Source organism: Marmota marmota, unplaced genomic scaffold (genome assembly GCF_001458135.2).
Source record: "Marmota marmota marmota unplaced genomic scaffold, marMar, whole genome shotgun sequence".
Classification (NCBI taxonomy): Eukaryota; Metazoa; Chordata; class Mammalia; order Rodentia; family Sciuridae; genus Marmota; species Marmota marmota.
The window spans coordinates 6,897,468-6,920,677 of NW_026000051.1; the positions used below are offsets into that span (position 1 = coordinate 6,897,468).

The following is a 23,210-nucleotide window of genomic DNA, read 5'->3' on the forward strand; positions in this document are numbered from 1 at the left end:
TTAAAAACCATATTTATTGGTCCGGGGTTGTGGCTCAGTGGGAGAGCACTTGCCTAGTTTACGTCAGGCACTAGGTTCGATCCCTGGCACCACATAAAAATAAACAAATACAATAAAAGTTATTGTGTCCATCTACAACTTAAAAAAAACACAAACAAAAAGGTTTATTGAAACAGTTTTATAGTATCAAAGGAAATTTTAAAAATTATCCATGTTTGTGTGACCCCAAGATAAATGATTTCGATTTTTCTTTCTGATTCAAGTGCATTGTGAAAGGAGTCCATTATCAAGAATGTAAATACATTTTTGTACCTGCTCTGGGCTTTGTCTCTCTTGCCCTTTTAGCTTCTTCTAGCAATTGTTCCTTATGATAGTAGCTGTGCAGGGCTGCCTTTCTTCCTAATGTGGCTTTGATTTTTGTGTTATTTTGTCTTTTCCTTCCTCTTCCTCTTTCCCGCCCCTTCCTTTGTTTTTGAGGGCAGCTGGACATAGAGAACTCCAGAATTGCCAAAGTTTGATGGATTTTGCTTTAATTCATTTAATTTCATGAAGAACAGATAAAATAGGGCCCTCCTCAATTCTGCGCCTCCATGAGTTTGACTTGAATATTTCATCTGAATTCTCATGTTTTGTTAAATTAGGAGTTTTTTTTGTTATGAGAAATAAAAGCAAAACTGAAAAACTTTGTAATTAACCTTTTTTTTCTTTTTGAGTGATTTGACAGGAAGAGCTGGAAGCTACAAATTATTCCTAAGACAAGGGTATCTAAATTTTATCTACCATGGGCTCATATTGGCGACTAGCCAGGTGCCTGAGGGCTGCCTTCATTTACATGATTCCTGGCTGCCCACCCTGTCTTGCTCATCTTCAACCTGCAGGCGCAGCTCTATCTGCATTGAGTGCTGGGTCCAGGAGCCCACTCTCTGAGGACTGGCCTTCCTGAGGGTTTCCTTGGGAGACAGATACATTGAACACATCATGGTGTGGCCCTGTCCTAAAGCCGTCTTTGTGGACAGAAGGGTGACCATAAGAATGGCAGCACTTATTTAGCTGTAGTACTGGCAGCTGTTGGGGGGGTGGTACTTCACTGATTTAATCTTTGCCAAATAGAGATGTGGCTGCTCTCATCCTTGCTTGAGGAAACTGAGGCTCCTGGAGATTTCTTGCCAAGTTCATACAGCAAGGGAGTGCATGAGTGGGAATGGGAACCCTAGGATTTCTTTCACTTCTCTTTAAGAGAATAATTCAAGAGACTGCGGTTGATCGATTGTGATTGTTGAAAGCTGGGAGAGAATGACGTTATTAAGAAAGGGAGAGGGGCTTTAGTCATATTTTTTAATAGACAAAATGTGAGTTCTTTTAATTCTCAGATTAATTAGCTTTTTCTTTGAACTTGGCAGCTTTTCTTTATTAGGCAAACTGAAGTAGTGTCAGAAGAAGCTTGGGGACCATCTTTTGCTATTAGTTTGGCAGTGTTCCTTGTAGCAGCATTGGCAAGGTATATAAAATTTTTATTTTTGCCTGCTTATCCACATAGAGAATTAATATGAATAAAATTTCAAGCATGACATTCCTGGAAATGAGGCCCTTGGACAATTTAGGAATACTAACTTGAGGAATAAACATTGGTATGCACCATTAGGGAAGACTTGGGGTCACAGCCAGGGCCATCCAGGTAAAATTTTATCTCCAGATAAACTGGATATACAATTTCATAATTACTAGAACGCACAAACCAAGTCCCAGCTTACAGGGCCCCTGAGCAGTTAAAAAGATGCGGGACAGAAGAGGAAATATACCAGATGTCTCACGGCTTTGCCAAAAGAATCCTAGAATTAAGTTGGAACATCATTAGGGGGTTCGGACTTGCCGTTTTCCCTGCATTTTTACACTAAAGTGAGACCTTTGTGCAGATATTTTGATGTCTCCACATGATTTGATGTTGAAAGTTCTCCTGTGTTAGAAAAAATTAGTACTCTCGTGATGACACGTTTCTTCCATTTTCATTTTCATTTCTTAAATCAGATGTGAATTTAGCAGCAGCTGTATTTAGTTCATGGACCTTCACAAGAGCCTCCTCAGAGGACATGTGTGTGGACTTTATAGCTGTGGTGTTGCTGGTAATTCTTCATTCCATAGTAGGGCCTCATGTAATTGACTGCTGAAGAGGCCCTGGAAGCATGTGTTGCTGTGGGTATTGGAGTGTGTCTACCTGCCAAGGGCTGTGCGAGGGAGGAGCCGGGCCGGTTTAGGAAACCTCATTCCATTGGAAGCTTTGCTCAGACAGCCGTGACTGACTGCTCAGAGTGGGCTTTTCCGTAGCTACCGGAGGTGTAACTTAGAACTCTACAAGAAGCCCTGGAGCTTGGAGCCTCAGATCTGCTTTTTTTTTTTTTTTTGTCCTATAAATGTTTATTTTTTAGTTACAGGTGGACACAATGTATTTACTTTATGTGGTGCTGAGGATCAAACCCAGTGCCCCATGCATGCTAGGCGAGTGCTCCACCTCTGAGCCAAAAACCCACCCAGAGATCTGCTCTTTCAAAATGAAGTTGGTGCGGTTTGTGGTGGCCTTTGTTTGGTTGGTTTCTTGGGAAGGCCATAGGTTCTTGGGGTGCTGTGATGCCATGGCGTATGTGAACATACTGTGCAAATCACTGCACTTGATGTGCAAGTATTGGTCTTGGCGTCGCTTTTTGAGGCACCATGGCTTAGTTGAAAGAGCTGGTTTTTGGAATCAATCTGGGTTTAGATCTTCAGTCTAAAATCACATTAGCTAAGTGCCTTGATTTCTTGTCCTGTAAAATGGTAGTTAGAGGAACTGCCCAGGGGAAAGGTATGAGGATGTGTGAGATACTGTATAAGAAACAGCACATGCTAGAAGTTTGGTGCATGGTGTTTTAATATTTTTTAGTGCCATCATATTCTCTGTGTGCAGTTCGATGTACAAATATTTCTCTGGTACTTTGTCTTGCTTTGATCAATATAAGTAAGGGGCATTTTAAAAGATTTAAAATGTACAATTCATAGGATTTTATATCTTAAAATTTATGCTGCTGTGGAGTACCAGGAAGAAAACAACTGAGAACCAAAAGCCCATGAAAGTTTAATTATATCTCTTGCTTCCTGGTTGTTGCAAAGGTGGTACTAAGCCAATAGATGGTGCCATTATGTTAGGAAATGAGAAAACATTTAACAAATTCATCATATTGTTACAGGGAAGGTAATATACTCAACATTGCCAGTTCTTAATCTGTTCTAATCAGAGTGGACTTTGTTTTTGGTTTGTTATTTAAAAAAAATTGAACATCTCTTATATATACATAAAATGGTAAAATATGGAATTAATGTGTAGTGCATTTCCCTCTTTTTTCCAGCTTAAATATTTTATCATGAAGTTTTATCTTTTCTGATTTGAATTCAGTCCTTATTTTGTCTACACTCAAATAAAAAAGCTCTTGCCAGGAGTGTTTTTCAGAAGAGTTAAATGAAATGCTCAGTTTTAAATTTGTTCTTTAGACCCCACTTTAGGGATAGTGTGGTGAACTAATTTTTCTTTACCTGCTCTTATCTCACAATTGGATCTGAACTGGCCTTGCTAAAGAAAAGCACCTTCTACTTTGTGGTCTGGAACTTGCTTTCTTTTACTCTCTTATTGGTCAGAATGAGTGGAAAGTCACTTCATGCAACAACAGGCTTTTCCCTGGGTAGTGCTTAGAATGATGTTTTAGTCAGCTTTTTTTTTTTTTTTTTTTGCTGTGGTGACCCAAAGACCTGACAAAAACAATTTTAAAGGTGGAAAAGTTTATTTGGCTCATAGTTTCCGAGGTCTGAGTCTAAAGATGGCTGGCTCCATTGTTCTGGGCCCAAGGTGAGCAGAACATCATGGCGGAGGAGTGTAGTAGAGGAAAGCAGCTCAGTACATGGCCACCAGGAAGCAGAGATAAAGTACTGTGCTCATCAGGGGCAAAATATATACCCAAAGACATGCTCCCAATAACCTTCCTCCTTCAGCCACATCCTGGCTGTCTGTGGTTACCTCCCAGTTAATCTGTTCATCTGGATGAACGAACTAATTAGGTTAAGGCTCTCATAACCCAATCATTTCACCTCTGAACTTTCTTGCATTGTCTCACACTTGAGCTTTTGGGAAACAACTCATATCTGAACCATAACAGATGGCTTTGCTATCATTCAGAACTGGGTTCAGATTCCCACTTTGCCATTATTGGCTGGGTGAGTTTGAGTGGGTTCCTTCATCTCTCTGAATTTAGCTTTTTCCCATTTCTGAAAAGGAGATAATACCATCTAGTCTACTGATTAACCTAAAAAAAAAAGTCTCTGCCTCCCTACTTTTTTTCAGTAAGTAGGATTTCCTTTTGTTTGCATATAAGCTCTGTGGGCAAGATATTCCTTAATTTAAGATTAAAACTAGGTATGCTTTATCAATGATTAAAATCTCTGATCCTTCTCTTCTTGAAGATCCTGAGAAACATAAAACTTGGAAAAGGCCTGCAGAGTAGACTGACCTACAATTTGGGAAGTTGTTTTGAAAAGCGAGCCAGAGTAAGGGATGCCTTGCCCTTGTGCTGCACGAGGGTGCAGGGTCTGCCCTATGCCACAGCATGCTCAGTGGGAGCTCCTGTTACTGTGGGCCTGCCACTGTGGGAGACAGAGGAGGCACATCTGTAAGCATTTTTTTTCATCCTCCACGTTAGCCCATAAACATAGGATTAGGTGGTGCTTTGTTTTAAGGGAGCATTTTCTCCCCATACCTGTGGCATTTCAGTTAAATGCATTAATAAAATAAAACTTTCACATTTTAGGCCTGAATGCCGCTGATTATTAGTCTTGTCTTAGGAGTGTTTATAAACTATCAGGTCCATGAGATGTTGCAATTGCAATTATAAGAAAAATTCCTGTTCCCTTCAAGTAGTGTTTTAAATTATTTACTTAGAAATTTAACTTCTCTTTGACTATATTACATTGCATTTAGAATAGGAACTGTACTTTTTGAGAAATTCGTTTTGGAGTGAAAAATGTTGGATGATTTTAAAATGTATTTTTAAGCGTATGAAATGGGAAAAAAATTTTTTAAAGTCATTGGGAATAAAAGGTAGACTCTGACATTGAAGTACATTTGCTGATGAAAAGGAAGCATTCTTTCCCCTCACGAGGGTTTAAATGTAATACTCAGTGCTTACTCAGGAGTGAAAACATCAAATTAAACTGTTTATGCTGACAAAGGACAAATCTGGATTTCAGCAAGCGATGCAAGATTGTCTGATTGCTTGGTTTGCCGCATACTCAGAAGCTTTTGGCCAAGGCTTATAATGAAATACGTGCATACAATTAAACCATTTAGTCTGTGGCTCCATTTTACTGAGCCTTGAGAGGTGCTCCACTGCTCTCTAGTGGCTGAAAACTGTCCCCTGGCACCAATGTTGTTTTATATTCATAAATCAGCTCTTCACATGTTGGTATTGTTGGTCCTCGGAGCAAGCACTAGTATCAGGAGATGAGGCCTTGTAGCAGGAATGGAGTGAAAAATGACCCCCATCCATGGGTCTGTGGAAAGCACCAAATTTTCCCCAGGAAGAGTGGCCAGTTGCCTAACAATGAGCAAGTGTGACTAAGAGCTCTGTCAGGGAGAGCTGACACTGATGGATTAGAAGTTCTGCGGGTGACTCCTTTATCGCTGCATATATCTTCCACCTTGGCAGGCCATGGTGGCAAACAGGTCCTTGGGTGCTTAAAATGGACTGCTCCTTAACAGAAGGAGCAGCCTTTTTTTCCTGTAAAGTTCTGGTTAAATTGATTTGGGGAAAAGCAGTGGGAATCCATATCCTGCTGCTTCCTCTCAGAACTTCGTGACTTTGAGAGAAGAAATTTTGAAGACCTCTGTTGCCATTAAAGCTGCCAGCCTGGGGACTTGTCGAGAACAAGTGTATAAAATTGCTGCTGGAGGATGGGGAGCTTGTTTTAAAGTCATTACAATAACTAGCTTTTATTGAGCTCTTACTATGTCCTTGGCATTCTGCTTTTGCTTGTTTCATCTTGTTCATTCCTCACAGCCGCCCCTTTAGGAAGGTGCACATGCTCGTCATCTCTTTTGTGTTGGGGAGGGAAACCAGGGCATCAGGGCACTGCACTGCATGGTTTTGGATCACTTTGTGCTTGAAGGGATGTTGCCTCCTGGTGCAGCGCAGCCAACTTGTGCTTGGAGTCCCTGCCCAGGGGAGCAGACAGGGAGCATCAGAGCTGTGCCCTCCTATGCAAATGTGTGATCCCAGAGCCTGCACCCTACTAGGCCCAGGGGAAGTCACTTCTGAATTGTGGCCCATCTGTATTGTCCTAGACAAATTAGTTGAAAGTAGCTGAGCATCAGTTTCCTTTTCTATACAATAGGGCAGTACCCTAACACTTGAATTTAGGGTCAGAGACCCTTCAGAGTTTTCCTCTTCCCTAGTCTGAGAATGAGCATAGATCTTATTTAAAAATGCAAATTTCTACCTTCCAGTTTTCAGATCCTTGTTTAAAGAGTTTAATTAGGCATCAGGTTTTAGGAAGTAACTTCAGTCTTTTAGTATTTCTTTAGCATGACTAATAACAGATGATGGAATTGCTAAATTTGATTTAGCATTTCAAGGAACTCTGATATGTAAAAATAACATTAAATAAATACAAAAAACACTGGCCAGTTCAGATTTGCCCTGACTTGAATTGTTCTTTCAGGAAAAAGTTAGGTTCAAATTGAACTACAAGTTGAGCACCCCAAATCTGAAATGTTTCCTAATCTAAATCTGGGTGCCAGCATGACTCCACAAGTGGAAATTTCCTCAGTTGACGCCCTGTGACAGATCTCATCAAAACTCAGGCACACTAAAAATATTGTATAAGATTACAATCAGGCTATGTGTCTTGGATGTATGTGAAATAAATGAATTTTTTGTTTAGAACTGGGTTCCATCCTTTGGATTATCTTATTATGAATAGGCAAATATTCCAAAATCCAAAACAATTCTGGCCTCATCATTCTTGCATGAAGGATACCTAGCGTGTACTAATGCTGATAAGATCAAAAGCATCTTCTGAGGCTTTGGATAAAAAAGAGTAATTTTGTTTTTTTTTTTTCAGTGTGGCTATTTTAATATACAGTACTCTTAGAACTAGTACTGAATGGCATTGCTAATCAGTGAATGGTGTGTATTTAATCATTTAGATCATTTAACTAAAATTTCAGTCTTGCTTGAACTTCTAAGCAAAACCACACAAATTAACTATATCCAGATGTGTGTTGATCATTCTGAAATCTGAACAAAAAGGAAGCTTGAAGGCATGCTTTTTTGGGGTGGGAAGCTAAGAAAAGATAGCTGCTTCCAGGCTTACTTGCTAATCTTGATTTAAAGCATTTGGCTTTGCTATTTAAGAGCAAACATGGTAGAATGGAAAGAATATCACACACTCTAAATTCAGATAGATCTGACTATGAAATCCCAGCTTTGCTAACCACGTGATGTGGGTAGGTTCCTTACCTGAGCTTCAGTCTTCCCTGTTGTAAAGTGGGGCTGCTGCCGCCTGCCATGTCTGAAGAGCAAGCAGAACTGGTAGGTGGAAGTGTGCTTTGAAATGCTCAGCACCATGCGTGTCTGTTGCAGCTAGCTGCACTGACTGTACTGTTCGGCACTGTTTGCCAGAGTGCCGTACTGGATAATTGGGGTCTAACTCTTTGCCAATATGCGCACAGGTCTTTATTACTAAGGTGACTTTTTTTAAGTTGTAGATGGGCATAATACCTTTATTTATTTATTTTTATGTGATGCTGAGGATCGAACCTAGTGCCTCACATGTGCTAGGTAGGCTCAGTACTACTGAGCTACAACCAAGACAGCCCCAAGGAAGCTCTCCTAAGACCTCTGGTAAAGAGAGGCATGATGTATTTATTTGTATTGATTGATTGCTGTCCTACTTTGGGACCATTGACTCATGCATGGATTGACTTTCAGGCCCCGTATAGAAATTTCAGGAATAAGTTGCTGCTATTAAAGATGTGACAAGTAGCAAGGGGTTGGTATTTTGGGATCCCCCCACCCCCCCCAATCATTTAACACTGTTGGGTTGTCTCCCAGTTTATACCTTAAAAAATTGCAAGTATACATGCTCTTTGAAGGGAACACACGCGCGCGCGCGCGCACACACACACACACACACACACACATATATATACAAGCAACAATATGAAAGTAGCAACACTCAGAAATGAGCATATTTTGATTTGTTCTTCCAGGTTTGCACAGTATGTATTACATAAGCATACCTGTTAATATTGCATTGGAACATATTTTCTATCACTAAATACTATATCATGCATATCTTTCCATTGTCTACACCCCAAAACTTTTGTTATGTTTAATGATTTGTGTATGTAGTTTATTGTTAAAACTTTATATTTATCTCTAGGTTGGCTTTTTGTGTGTGTGTGTGTGTGTGTGTGTGTGTGTGTTTGCTACTCTATAAACAATGGTCTTTTATATACGTGACTGGGTACTTGTCCGTTTATGTTTTTGGAATAACTGCCCAGCAGTAGCATTGCCAGCTTGGTGGGTGTGTATAGCTTGTTAAATTCCAGTTGATGTTTCTCAGTTCCTGAGAGGAAAGTTCTATGCATTAGTGTTTTAGTGTGCCCATTTTATTACACCTTTGTCAGCACTGACTTAATCTTTGCTAATTTAAAAGGCAAAAGATGGTATTTTATTTCAATTTATATTTGTTTGATTACTAATGAACTATATTTCTAAATATGATTTTTGTAAACAGTTGTCTTTTCTCTGTTGGAATATTGATGTTATATATCTGCAAGCTCTTTTTAGTTATTAATATTCTGTGTGTTGCACATAATTTCTGAGAGCTTATATTTTACTTACAGGAATTAGTGATTTGTTTTTAAGCCAATGACCTGTGATTCATAAGACCAGATATTACATTTTAAAAGCTTGACTAGAGATATGGCCCTTGAGGCTTGACTGCTTGGGCCCCTTCTCCTGTAGGTCAACAGATGGGGGTGACCCCCAGCATCATGTCAAAGGTCTGTGGGTGAGTCAGGCCCTTGGAGTCAGCAATGGAGCAGTCTCTTTCTGGGCCTCCACAGGGTGTCAGTTGTAGGAAGAGTCTTTTAATGAGCACCTGGCTGGAGCAGCTGAGGTCAGGCAGTGCCTGTGTGAGTGGTTGCTGCAGATCAGGGCATGCAGAGAATGGCTTCTTGGCCCTGCTGGTGCTGGAGGATTGAGTTGCGTATTCCCCTGTTCTGATCTTCCCATAGCCTGGCTCCTGAGTGGGTTGGGAGTTAGGAGTGGTTGAGCAGGGTGCACTGTTGTATGGTGAACTTGGAGGAGAACAGCGTGGGTAGAGGAGGCAAGGTGTGGAGTGACTAGTAGGTAGCCATCACAGTACATGGTGGTCTTTCTGAATGCTGGTTACTGAATTGCAACTTGTTTTTCTGTTTTAAGAAGCTTTGTTCTGGAAGCACCACTGGCTACTTGGTAACTGTGGATGGGCTGAAAAAGGCAGACATGTGGAGGTTGCCAAGGAGCAGCTATACATAAACTCCTGATGAGACTGGGAGCTTCACTAGTAGGATTGCAGAACTCTTAAGAAGGGCAGCCTACTCCTGTGATAGTGCAGTGGTTTGGATCAGACTGGGACATAGAATAAATAGCACATGGTTTTGTGGCTTTAAATCCTTTTATCCCTTTTGAAAAATGATCCTGCTTTACATATACCTTTGTCTCTTACCCAGCCAGGTATGGTAAATTAGGCAGTACGTGTTCTTTTGTATGTATCAAGGCATTTACAGCTCTCATCACTCCTCAGGGCCAGCTCAGAATGCCCGTTCCTTCATTTGGCTAGTGGGTGGGGGGAGTCAGCTGTGCCAGGATGGACAGTTGCAAGGATGAGAGGGATGAACACCCGTGGGGCAGAGTGGTGATCAAGGAAGGCTTCTGGGAGGAAGCGATGTCTCAGCTGGGGTTTGAAGGGTGACCGGGAGTTCCATGCACTGTTAGGGGAGCAAAGGGACTCCACACACCAAGGCATGAAGGCTTAGAACATCATAGGCATTTAGGAAATGAGTGTCCTGTGGCATTGGTGAGCATCAAGTGTGTGTGTGTTGGAGGGAGGAGTGGGTTGAGAAAAGCAAGATCTGATCATGGAAGATAGTGGGAATGCTCTCCTCAACTGTGTTATTGCATACAGAACTTTCTCTTTTTTTAAAAAACAAATTTAATACCTTTATTTCACCTATTTATTTTTATGTGGTGCTGAGGATCGAACCCAGGGTCTCGCACATTCGAGGCCAGCGCTCTACCGCTGAGCCACAACCCCAGCCCCCACATACAGAACTTTCTGTTGAGAGAGTGACATAGAGACAGGAATCCTTCCTCTATGCTTGTTAGTCCTGTAGCCCTTGACAAGACTGTTATCACTTCAGTGGGCTGCTAGGGAGATGACTGAATGACAAATACATTGTGTGATGTGGCGTGTGCCTCACATAGGGCCCTAGTTGTTTCCCCCTCGGCTGCCTTCCCCTCTCTGCTGGGTGTGCATTCTGGAGTAATGGCATCCGGCTTCGGATCCTGGCAGTGAAATAATGGATGACTTGGTATTACGAATAGTTTATGGGGAAAATGGGATGTAATATTTTAATGTTTTGTAGGTTGCATGTCTGTTGATTGATTGTATTTGGTCTGGGTATTGGACCAATATCTAGGAAATGTGAATAAAATTATTAGAGAATTCTGGTCCCATTGAGTTTGCTGCCTCCTCCTCTTCATTGCTCCTTTCCCCTTGCCTTCTGTACTGCATTGTCTTGGAATTACCTGAGCACTTGCATCTCATTCTCACACTGCTTTGGGCATCACGGTGTTTGTGAGTTCCCAGCCCAGTTTTCTCCACAGCAGACGCACTTAGTTTCCCAGATGCCTGTTGACAGTGGCGGCCATCGCCTAGTACTTCTGTGTACTTCTAAAAAGGGGGCGCCAGAGTCCTCCTTTCCTAAAAAGCTAGGCACAGGAGCTCATTTGTAAGTGATTTAGAGATTATCTTGAATGTTGAGTATTCCTTTCTTTTCAGGTTTTTTTTTTTTTTTTGGGAGGGGGTTCACTTTTAGGAAGTTTCTGCTTTCCTGAAAATTTCTCAATACTGTGTGTGTGTGTTTGGGGGTCAAGATGTAAACAGGGGAAGCCAGAATGCATTGTAGCAATAACCTGGTGTCCTTCCTGTGTTCACCTGCTCTGTCAACTGTTAAAACTTGTCTTTGATACTGTGAAGTGGCTCCCTACACTGGGTAGACCTGCTTTGTTCCAAGAGTCTGGGGACTTCAGTATGTCATTTCCACTTCGAGAAGTTTTGTCTGAGGTGTTGTTTCTAAGCAGGATAAAAATGTTTCTGACAAAGGACAAATTATTCTGTTGAGATGGAAATATTTTTTCTTTTCTTTATGAATGAAACTGAGCAAAGGAATATATATACCTAGGAAAAAGAACAGAATCAGGGTTTTTATTGTGGAAGTGCCAAAAGAAAGGAGAAAACCTAGCCAGTTAAGTGTTAAGGAAAAATGTCTTTAGATGAGCTTGGTTTTCTCCTTCACAGTAATTTCTTATAATTCTCCACAAAGTTGTTAGCAGATACCTGGCTTTGGATTTCTGGGCTCTGGTTCCTTCACCCTTTGGCCTCTGGGATAATCTTGGGCCTCCTAGGAAAAGGCAAGCCTGCTGTTGACTACTGTGCAGGAATGAGTATTTTGTATCTAAAAGTATTTTTTTCCCCTTCTGAGATTTCCTTATTCTCAGTTTTCTTGTTCTTCTGACAACTATTCTTTGCTTTGTTTTATTTTTTATTTTATTTTTTGAACTAGTGAGACTGAGACTGATTCTCATTTGTGCTTTAAAGCAGAAACTTAGGTTACTTTTTCCTCTTGACCTCTAAATCTCAGAGTGACTGGTGACTTACCAAACATTGGTAGGATTTGATGCCAGTTCTTCATCTTCAAGGACATATTTACTTTGAAATTTACTGGTTAGGTTCGGGTACATTTTCTCTGTATATGTTCTGGTTCTATGTTTAATTTTTTTCCCCCTTTCCAAAGGGCTTCTAATGTCTCTTTAGATTAAAAGACCACTTTAGTTTTTTTTTTTTTTTTCTTAAGGAGAAAAAGATTTTGAGAGGGGAGAATGGGGTTTGCCTTTTGTACCCAAAGCCTAAATGAATAGTCATTGCTTGTAATGCTGGCCTCCGCTTGCCGCTTCCTACAGCTCGAGACGTGATGTATCCAGTGCCGGGGAGGTAATGATCCTCAACCGCAGCAATATTCCGTAACAGGAGTATCTGTCATATTCATCGGGATTACCATGTTCATTGATTTGTGTCTGTAAATCTGCTGTTTCTACCCTTTAAATTTGATCTATAATTGGACCTCCTTAAATGGTTCAGATAAGGTAGTCTGTATTTTCTCAATGCAGTGTTGCTGTCAGCTTCTCCTTTTTCATTATACATTCAGCAGACTTGATAAAATCAGCAGGACACCTCATTTGAAACTGTTTAATCGCTGCCTCTTTCCTTTGCTAAACCATTGAGGTGGTCAAGCGATGTACACAAATCATTTTAAATAGAAAATATGGTTTTCTCTGTGACCCAGCTAAACAGATAGTGTTATGCAAAACAAGTTAAAAAGTAATAAATGCCAAAAAAATCTTCTAATTGGAGTAAAAAATTGTGGGCAACTCTATCCTCTCTCCAAAAGTAGAGTATCCTGAAATATTGCTGGGACCCTGTACAGACAAGATGATGATTTTCTAAAGATTCTCTGGTTTCTGAACAAAGCAAGTTTACATTTTCAAATAGTGCCGAGCTGCCTTTTGCATTCGTTCAAAGGGAATCCGTACTTATTTGAAATGCCTTTACATCCTACTTTGGTAGGGATAAATTTGCTATCTGTTAATATCTATGCAGTGTAACCTTTCAGCCATTTGCTATTGTAATAGTAAATTTTTGTTTCTTTGTCTGTCATTTTGTCTACTCAGCTGTTACTCTTCAAAGTACAAACTAAAAATAATAGCTCCAAATAAATGCCACATAATAAAGTGTTTTACAGTTGTAGCTGGAATAACCTGGTGGCTGCAGCTCGAAGTCCTATTACCATTGCTGGTGCGGTAGTTTCTTCCCTGCATGTCAAGGTGACTCTACCAGGGCCAGCTCATTAAAACAATGTATTCTTTCTAACTGCCTTGGTATTTAGCACTATACCCAGCAGCCCGCCGGGCCACAATATGGAGCACAGCTTCACAGCATAGGATATCTGAAGTTGTGTGGCATTCACTTTTTGAAAAAATACAAATTCTACATAACCTCATTTTCATACTTCAGCATTTTATTGTGAATAATTTACAATTAAATCCATCAGTAGTAGAAGTAGGCCCAGTTGCAGATTTATCCAAGTTAGTGGTAAGTGTGACTTCAGGTGTTTTGAAGAGCACTCTTTTTGACCCTGTCGATGTGGCCCTATAGGATTGATATTTACATTGTATTTGAATGTGATACTGGGCCTGTTTTGCTTTTTTTGCTGTCCTGAGGTAAACTCGATATGGAGCAGCTGGGAGTTGGCAAAGTACACTAAAAATGTATCTTTTTCTTACAGGTTCTGGCTCCTTGGCAGCAATGGCTGTGTTTGAAGATAAGTTTAGGCCAGATATGGAGGTATGTAAGTCCCTGCAGTTTTATTCTTTCAAATATTTTTCTGGTTGTGTTGAACATTTACAAATTGATTGTCAGTTCCTCCAGAGCTTGTATAACCCTGTTGTTAGTTACAGTGCTCTTTGGCATGGATGGAAGGAATATTTGCTGAGGAGACTGGCCACTCAGGAAGGCATCTTTTTGTAGCAGCCCTGTCATGCTGTCCCTTGGACTTAGGAGCCAGCATTGTTGAGCAGTTTGCTCTGGGCTTCGGGCTGTTTAGAACTCTTCTTGGCTGTAGATGCTGCTGCAGTGTGGAGTGTTTTCTTGTATACTAAGATTTCTGTGTCATGATAGCTCAAAGTGACAGATTTTTCTGTTCTTTCTAAGAATAGAGCAACTGTGTACATCTTTACATGTCATGCAGACCTGACCTGAAAATGGGCCTTTTTCAAAATCCCTATAGATTGTTCAGCATCTGGCAGAAGAAATGAGACAAGGTCATGTGTGTGCTGAGTCTTCTCAGGGTATAGTGGCTCTAGTGTCTAAAATATATTTATGAGATTCTTTTACTATGTTTTCTTTGGTGGTGGGGAAGGAGGTATCTGTGAATGATATTCTATATAAGTGTGCTTTAATGATAGATGTTCCTCTTCATTAAGCACCCCCCGCCCCATGGAAAATAGGTCCTCCAATAACAAATCCACAGATCTTCCATTGCCTCTTTCAGAGGAGGGTTCAGTGTGCTTGGATGCTCAAGGTACCACATTGTACTACATTATTTCTCTACTGTGTATCATCTGTGCCACTAAACCAGCATGTAGGCACTTAAGTCCTGGCGGCAGCCTTCATCCTCTGCTTTTGGTTTTGGGATGGTTAATTTTTTGTTAGTAAAAATAGGCAGTTTATGAGTGGTTTACCCCATTTCTTAGTATATTTGTTTCTGTTATTTATGACTTCACAGTATTTTGTTTGGGAAACAAAGGATTTGCTGAAATTACTCTTTGATAGTGCTTTATGCCTAGTCATCTTGGGGAAGATCACATATTAAGGATGTTTTGTTCTTTCACCATCTCATTATCATTGGAGCTCTGAAGCTCTTTCTGCCTTTGGGTGTGGCTCAAGCCAGAGAAAGCAGGTAGTAGATGATGACCAGCCAGGGCAGGGAGTTTCTACCAGAAATCACTGTGCCCTTGGTACATGAGGACTGCACAAGTACGACACTCCGTCAGTGGGCTGGATGTCTGTCCTTTCCTAGACATCTGTAGGAAATTAAACATAGAAACTGAAAGCAATAGTGTCTTGCGGCAATTAATAGTAAACAGGGCCAGGTATAAAACTATAAATAAAATTAGTTTCATTTCTCAGTGTTAAAATTTATTCCCATATCAGCATTATTTTCCATTTGGGATTCTTAAATATGTGAGGAAAAGTAATACATATCAGAGGTCACTTGGGGGAAAAAATGTTTCCCAAGCTTCTGACTAGAGGCGAAGAGTTTTAATGTCAAGCCCTTCTTTAAACTACACTGATTAATCTTTTTAAATTCTCTTGAAAATTTTGTCTGTTTCCAGTAGATTGGGACCTCCATATGTTAAAGAAAAATAAGAATTGCAGGAGAAGTTGAAAATATGAGGTATATTAAAAGATACTTAACTCTGCTAAAGTAATTGTACACTAGTTAGAGTTTTGGTTTGAAATGGTCCAAATACCATGAATTTAATATTAATGTGATTTGGGGGAGGAAATGGACATGTCAGCATCCTCTCAGTGGAACTTCCAATGTTTCTTAAAGTAATTATATCTGTAACTCAACACTTAATGTTCTGTACTACCTATGAGACCTTGAAACCTGATGAATCAGTTCCCATTTCAGATTGATTATGTAAATTTACAGTTTCTGTTGTTGTAGTATGAGGCACATTGAAAATCAGTGAAGGTCACTATCAAGCGTGAGGTAGTACCTGCTTCTCCCATTTAAAAGGAGACAAAAGGCAAAGGAGAGTATAACAACTGTCAGTTGGGGACACTTTAAAGATATTTAAATTCATGTTAACAGGGACGCCCCCCCCCCTCGACCCCCCCCCCCAGGGGAAAGCCAGGCTAACATTGCTGGCCAGACTGCTCTCTCATGGTGAGTGTGAGGTGAGGCTGTGTCAGTGGAAAGCTGAGGCTGCTAGTGAAGTTGGGAGGACATTGTGCCAGGGACTTCTTTGTTGTGAAAGAGAGCTTGACTGCAGTGTCATTTCTGCAGCATTTGCATAGAACACATAGAAAGAAGATGGGTTGGTTTTAAATTTCTAAACCTTTTGTTTTCTTTCTTTGGGTTACAGGAAGCCTCATAACTTTTCTTTTTTGCCTAAATAGAGACTGTAGGGTGGGGTAACCCTTTTAGCTTGTGAAAGGACTCTAGATATGTCACAATCAGAAAGAAACCCAGGAGAGCAGCTGCTCCCTCTCATGTCCCTCTTGGTTTGCTGGGACAGCAGCTCTGCCTAGGCAGAGAATGGTATTAACAGAGGCTACTTTTGGGCTGTTGTAATTTTATATTGTTTGTCCAACACTAAATTTTAGGGCCAGACTAAGCCAAGAAACTTTTATTGTTTAAAACAAATAATAAGAGGAAGCCCAAAGTCTTTTTTTTTTTTAATCTGCAAACCTGTGTATTGGATAGTGCTGGGCTGGGACTAGCAGATCTATGGAATGAGAATGACTGTGGTATTTATGGAGTGAAGATTCTACCTTGCTCAGAAGCCTTTAGTGTTTCCTCATTGTCTGTAGCTCTCTGATCAATATGGTAGCCACTCTCTGCATGTGGCTGTTTAGTACTTGAAATTTGACTGGTCAGTTGGAGGAAGGTCTGTAGTAGAAAAACACCACAAGATCTCAGAAATTTAGCATAACACTTTTTAATATCTCAATAATTTTTATATTGGGCTCGGGTGTAGAGCAATTAGGAGAGAGCTTGCCTAGCATGGATTTGAGCCTCAGCACCACACACAAAATTTATATTCATCATATGTTGAAGTGATCAGTTAAATAAAAACATGAATAAAGCTAATTCACTTTTTTTTTTTTTTTTTTTAGTTGTAGATGGACACAATACCTTATTTTATTTTTATGTGGTACTGAGGATGGAACCCAGTACCTCACACATGCTAGGCAAGTGCTCTGCCATTGAGCTGCCACTTAGCTACAGTTGCAGCCCCTTCGCATGTCTTTGCTTAAAATGTGGCTACCAGAAAATTTATCTAGCAGGGCTAATCTAATTGTCTCTTGAACTTGTCATTATCGTATACCTCATTTTTTTTTCTGCCATATTTTGGTGCCATCAGTACTTTAGCCTTGAGAATATTCTTTAAATGAACTTACTTTAAAAAAAAATAAATGGAGGTATATTTTGTGTATTATAAAATGCACAGGGCTATGAATTTTGGCAATTGTAATCACAAGTAACTGTCATTCAAATCAAGACACTGAACATTTCCTTTACCTCCAAGTACCCTTCCTAGTCAGTCCCTTCCTGCTCTTTCTTATAGCTACTTCAGTTCTTCTTAAATTTATTTTATTATTAAAAAAATTTTTTTAGTTGTAGATGGACACAATACCTTTATTTATTTATTTTTATGTGGTGCTGAGGATTGAACCCAGTGCCTCACACATTAGGCAAGTGCTTTACCACTGAGCCACAACCCCAGCCCCTTAAATTTATTTTTAAGTATAGTTTATATCTATGAAATCCTGGGTGTGATACGCTGGTTATAGTTTTCTCCAAGACACGTGAAAACAGGTGCATACTGACAATAGAAACAGGAATGTGTTCTGGTATCACCATCATGTGTAAGCACAGGGGGGATGAATATTAAGCTCCAGGGACTGTGGTTCTACCTCAAGACATTCCTGTCTGCTCCCTGTTCTTGAAACAGTGTATTCTTACTTGCTGCTGACTCCTTCTCACTGCTGGTGTCTGCCAGCTAGGGGCTTCCTCATTTATATGTGTCCCTGTGCTCTATTGGACACACCCTGTTCCTTTGTTTGGTGGCTCTTTTTAGAGGTACCTTCCCTGCTTGCCAATGACAGTGGGAGCTTCTTGAGGGTAGGGGCCATGGAATCATCCCTGTTCTCAAGCTCCTGGTGTTCAGTACGTGCTTGCCGAGTTGAGACAGTATAACTGAGCTAAAGCAAAACTGTCTGTGAAATGGAGGAACTTCCTCCTTCCCATCTGGAAAGTGCTGTGAAGTAACAGAGGAGGATAACTGATACTCTTAAGTAGTGTACAGTATTGGGGCAGAGTCAGCAAAGCAGACACCCCATTAAGTGCGTGAGTGAAAGAAGATGGAGCAGGGGGGCAGATGCGCATTGGGAGAGTACAGGCCAGAAAAGCTGGACTGGTAACAGCCCAGCCAGGATTCTTAAATGTCCAGCATGAACCTCTGCTATTTCAGGGCACCTTAGCCAAGGACCTGCTTCAAATGAAACCCTTGGTTCAAAGTTTTCTGCCGAATAACCAGTGAGTTCAAGGAGTATGAAAGGTCTTTAAAAATTCTCACCCATTTGTGACCCAAGTGCTGCCTTAAGTGGTCTTGTAATTTTCATTTTCTTGCTGTTAGCCTGGAAGTTCATGAACAGGGACTGTGATTATTCATTTGTTTCCTTACACCTAGCGTGGTCACTGGTACCAAGGGGGTATTCAGCCAGTATCTGTCGATGGGTAGATGAAGAAGGGCCAGAAGCAACCTTACCTTGGGTTCTCACTGAATTCATCATTCTTTGAACGTTTAGTGCTCATAGTTCTCAGCTGTGTTGGAAATGAAGCCTCATGAACTTGTATTTCTTCTGGATGATAGGCCTCACACTTTATTAGTAAAAGGTGTTTATTCAGACATCATACCAGTGTATCAGAATAGTGGATTTTGAAATATGTGAGTTGACCTGATTATGAGGGTCAGTTGTTGGAGTAGTGTTTTATGATGATAAATTGCATGGAGCCATTTGTTCTTCCAGCTTTTCTGTTGTTAAGGTTGGTGTAAAGTGAGTACCTGGTGCTGGTTTTACCCATAGGGTTGTGGGGCAGGAATGCTGGTGCCAACCCCTGAGGCCTTTTCAATCCATTTCCCAGATACCCTTGAGGAATTTGACTATGGTATCTGGATGTTAGTTTGGTGGTGGTTTGTATCTTGAAAGTTGTTGAAATAAAATACAGATTTACTTTAGAGTGGGGAGCAAATTAAGGAAATGAATCAGATAACTTAGTTTTCTTTCCATTTCATTTCTTTGTAAGAAGAAATGTTTTCATTTGGCCTAGTGAGAGATTTAAACTCCTGAAGATTACAATTCATTAAAATGGGTAGAAGATTAATATTTAGTCTGTCAAGATCAATACTGTCCCCTTTTTGCACTAATTGTCAGAATATCGTGTGAGGGCCGCCGAAGGGTAGTGGTGTGCGGCAGGACCCTCACATCACAGGGAGATGATTCAAAGGCAAACTGTCCTGCACCCTCTGGTATCGACTTGCAAATTAGCATCTGGAATCTAATTAAACAAGCTTAATGAAAGTAGCAGCTGAATGCTGCTGGAAAAGACAATCAGCTTCCCCCCTCTCTGATACATATTCTGTACTATTGAAGTTGGTCACCAAACACATCGTGTGAGCACAGTTAAAAAAATTAGCATTTATTTGAAGAATAGAAACTGTTTTTCATTCTGTTATGCATTTGGCATGCTCTGGCGTCCCATGAGAGCCATGCCACAGCAGATAGTGCACAATATTTATAAATCCATGACAGGCAATAATAGCAACTTGAAAAATTCTTTTGCTAGAATCTCAAGTTGAGAGCTGCCAAAAGCTGAGAGGATCAGATCTGCAGTGGCAGCTGCTGTGCCCTACAGTTAGAATTCTAGACTTTGAAGATGCTCAACTTAAAGAAATGAAGACTGCAGGCCTAGCCAATTTTTGCAGGTTTCTAGAGCTCTGGCTCTCTGCCTTTTGAAGATGACTTGCTGAAGCTTCTCCTCTGCCTGAGGCATGCTAACACCAGCAGGATCTTTTTCCCCAGTCTTAGTGTGTCTTCAGTTTTAAGTAGCACATGCTTAGTCAGTGCCAACTGTGATGGTCCTTTCTCTGTGCAGCACTGGGGGGTGACTCTTACCCTATACCCTTCAGAGGGAAGCTAAGAAGATAGATGGTGACGTATACAAGTGCCACTTCAGCCATCTGATTTATGGAGTCATATTTCATCACTCGGCCAGAGATGGCCTCTAGAGAAGCCCTTGTAGATTGCTAAAGATGTGAGCAGCTCTTGCCCTAAAGGCTTGTGGTTACCTCACAAACGTGATGCCAAACACCTGGCTACTGAGAGGAAACGGAATTAATCTGTCATTGTAGGCAGCTATAGATCCACTTTAAATAATGAAAGACTTGATACCAATATGTTGTTCTGACAGCAGATTTTAGAAGTAACTGTGTGTGCTTTTCTTTAAGTCCAATAAAAGACACCAAAGTTGCAGATTCTTTTGTGCTTTGCAGGTGGATAGTAGTGTGAGAGATCTGTATTATTTTGACTTCAAAAAAAAAAAAAAAAAAAAGGACTGTGTTTAGTTTGGCACATGGGATGGTTCCCGAGGAAAGCATAGAACATGAGTTCAATATAGTCAGATGGAAAAGGGCCTAAGGGTTTAGGCCCTGGAGGATTGGGCTGTGAGCCTCTTTCCACTATATTCAATGTGTGACTTGGGCAAGTGGCAGGGAGGTCCTCATCTGTGAGATGGGAGATTCATAGACCTACCTGCAAGTTGCTTCAAGGAATAGGTGTGGGTGTAAAACATCTTCTTTGGTGGAGCACACAAAATTGGCTCTAAAATATGGCAGCTGCTTTTATTTTCTAGTTATTTAATAGTAGTATACAAAACGTCACATAGCAATGACTAACATGATTATTTGTGCTGGCATCAGGCTTGGTGATTGGTAGCACCTGCTTAACATATAACACAGACCATGAAAGTACTTGTCCTATTGTGAGAGGGAGGTATGGAAAGCACTATCATAGTAGTCAGTGTTTACATCTTGTCAGGCTCTGTTCTAAGAGCTTTTTCTGCATTATCTCATTTGCTTTTTAAAAATTCTTGTGAAGTCAGTACTTTGTTATCCCCATTTTAAAGAAAAGAAAACTGGGGTATAGGGAGGTCAAAAAACTTGCCTGAGGTTACTGAGCTGGTCAAGGGATGGAATTGGAATTTGAACCGTGATCAGCCTGACTTGGGAGTCCTGTGAGAAAATTTGACCACTAAAAGGCTTCTCTGACTTTTTACTAGGTCTGTGTATAATTCTTTGACAACAGAATGGGGAAGACATCTTAGTCCAGAATAACAGAGGCGTGGGCAGCTTGGGCTTTTCCTTTTCTCTCACGAGGTCTTTGGAAAACCTGCCAAGTATCATAGGAGGTATGGAAATATCTTGAGTGAGCTTGGTGATGTGAAATATCCTAGGAACAGAAAGGTGCAAAGGAAGTCAGAGGGGGGTGGGGGAGATTGGAAACCTAAACAGAGATACAGATTGGTAAACGTAAATAGGTCATTTGGCTATGGAATATCCCTTTTCCCCCCCGTCTGAATTCTAGGACCCCCCCCCATCTTTTACCTGTTCTCTACCACAAATATTCTGTGATAGCCCCCCACCCAGGGTTCACATATTATCTACAAGAGCCATTTTTCTCTAGAAGCTGATGTACGGATTGGTATAGCCCTTTTCACATTTAGTAATGAGACCAAGAAGTCTTTAACTACTGGTGAGTGGCATTCGTCCACTTGAGGGAAATCATGAATAACTTGAAGAAAAATAAAGAAAAAAATAAGCAAGACTATCATATTTGAATAATGAGGTGCTCTTTTTTTCCCAACTGCCAAAACTTTTTAATCTTCGTCAACAATTGTTCTGTCCTCCGTCTTATTTAGGTTGCATCTGTGGACTCTGAGCTCAGGAGCCCTGACAAGCGGCATATGAATTCTGTATTCATTAGTGATCTTGATCCAAATGCCTCTGTCCCTGCCACGGGGGCTCAGGTGTGGAAGCTGCTGGCTAATCCCACCAGCTGACATTTGGAGGTTTAATGACTCCATAGGAAGGTGACCACTTGCTGGGAGGTTTGCTGGCGGAACCCACACAGCAGACAATGGAGATCAAGGAAGACGATCAGTGTTTAGCCGAAGCACCTTCCTGTGCAACTTGAACCCCGTTGGCATCAAACACAGAGTTTTAAGTAAATGCAAAAATTAAAAAAACGTGACCTTCGACAACTACTATAAACAGTGATTTTCCTCTGTTGATGATGCTTAAGACTGTTTCTTGTAGTACTGTTAGCTTAATTAGCTGAATTTGTCTTACTTTTCCGGGATTTTCAAATTTATGGTTATGTTTGTCTTGTAGTTACCTCGTCTTAGGTGTCTTGTATGTCTGGGGAAAATTGTATAGTTAGAAAATTCTTTTTAAAAATTTTATTAAAAATGCCTTCAGGGAATTAGGCTAACATTTTTGTTTATTATGCTCACTTTCTTTTAAAAAATTACTATTAGAATGCAGGTTTATGATTAACTTGTGACTTATCATTAGATGTTTTGACTGTTTTTAGGTTCTCTAGTCTAAGTTGGATGCCTTATTATTGTTTGGTAACAGCTTCATTGATAAATAGTTCATGCCCATACAGTTTACCTGTTTAAGTGTACAACTCAGTGATTTTTAGTATACTTAAACCACAATTTCATCAACTTCAAAAAACAAACTCCAAGCCTATTAGCTGTTCCCCCGCCCAACCCACCCAGCCCTAGGCAACAGCTAGTCTACTTTCTCTCTTTATGGTCTTGTCTATCCTGAACACATATGTGCTTGAAGCCATACATGTGATGATTTCTTTAATCTATCACAATATTTTCATAATAATTAATTCATGTTGTAGCATATATTTTGATGATTGAATAGTATTCTACCATGTGGACATATCAGATTTTATGTATCCACTCATTAGTTGATGGCATTGGATTGTTTCACCTTTTTGACTGTATTTATAATGCCATTACTGTGAACATTTACGTAGAAGTTTTTGGTGGACGTATGTTGTGATTTCTCTTGGCAGTATACCTAGGAACTGAATTGCTGGGTCATAGGGTGACCTTTTGTGGAAGAGCCAGACCTTTCCATAGTGTCCCCCCACTACCAGTGTATGAGGCTCTGATATCTGCACATCCTTGCCCACATTTTGATTATAGTCATCCTGGTGACTGTGAACTGGTATCATGGTAGTTTTAATGGATCCCTTATTGCTTAAGAACTAGTGCAACAGTGGAAGTGTTTAGATAAATCAATTCAAACACAGGAAATGTTTCTTATGCACCCTGGATTTGCGTAGTAATTGGGTTGATTGTGCATATATTGAAAGATCCCTTTTGGAGGCTCTATATGAGGGTGTTCCTGCCATTTTTTTTTTTTTTTTTT

General features: G+C 40.4%; 1 protein-coding gene across 1 annotated transcript in view; it reads left to right on the forward strand.

Annotated features, from left to right (window-relative positions):
* The window catches only part of Psmb7 (proteasome 20S subunit beta 7), a 55,717-nt gene that overhangs the window by 13,357 nt on the left and 19,150 nt on the right, over window positions 1–23,210 (forward strand). Inside the window, exon 6 of the mRNA XM_015497603.2 lies at window positions 13,691–13,749. Coding sequence (XP_015353089.1) covers window positions 13,691–13,749 — 59 coding nt within the window. The remainder of the gene's footprint in view (window positions 1–13,690; window positions 13,750–23,210) is intronic.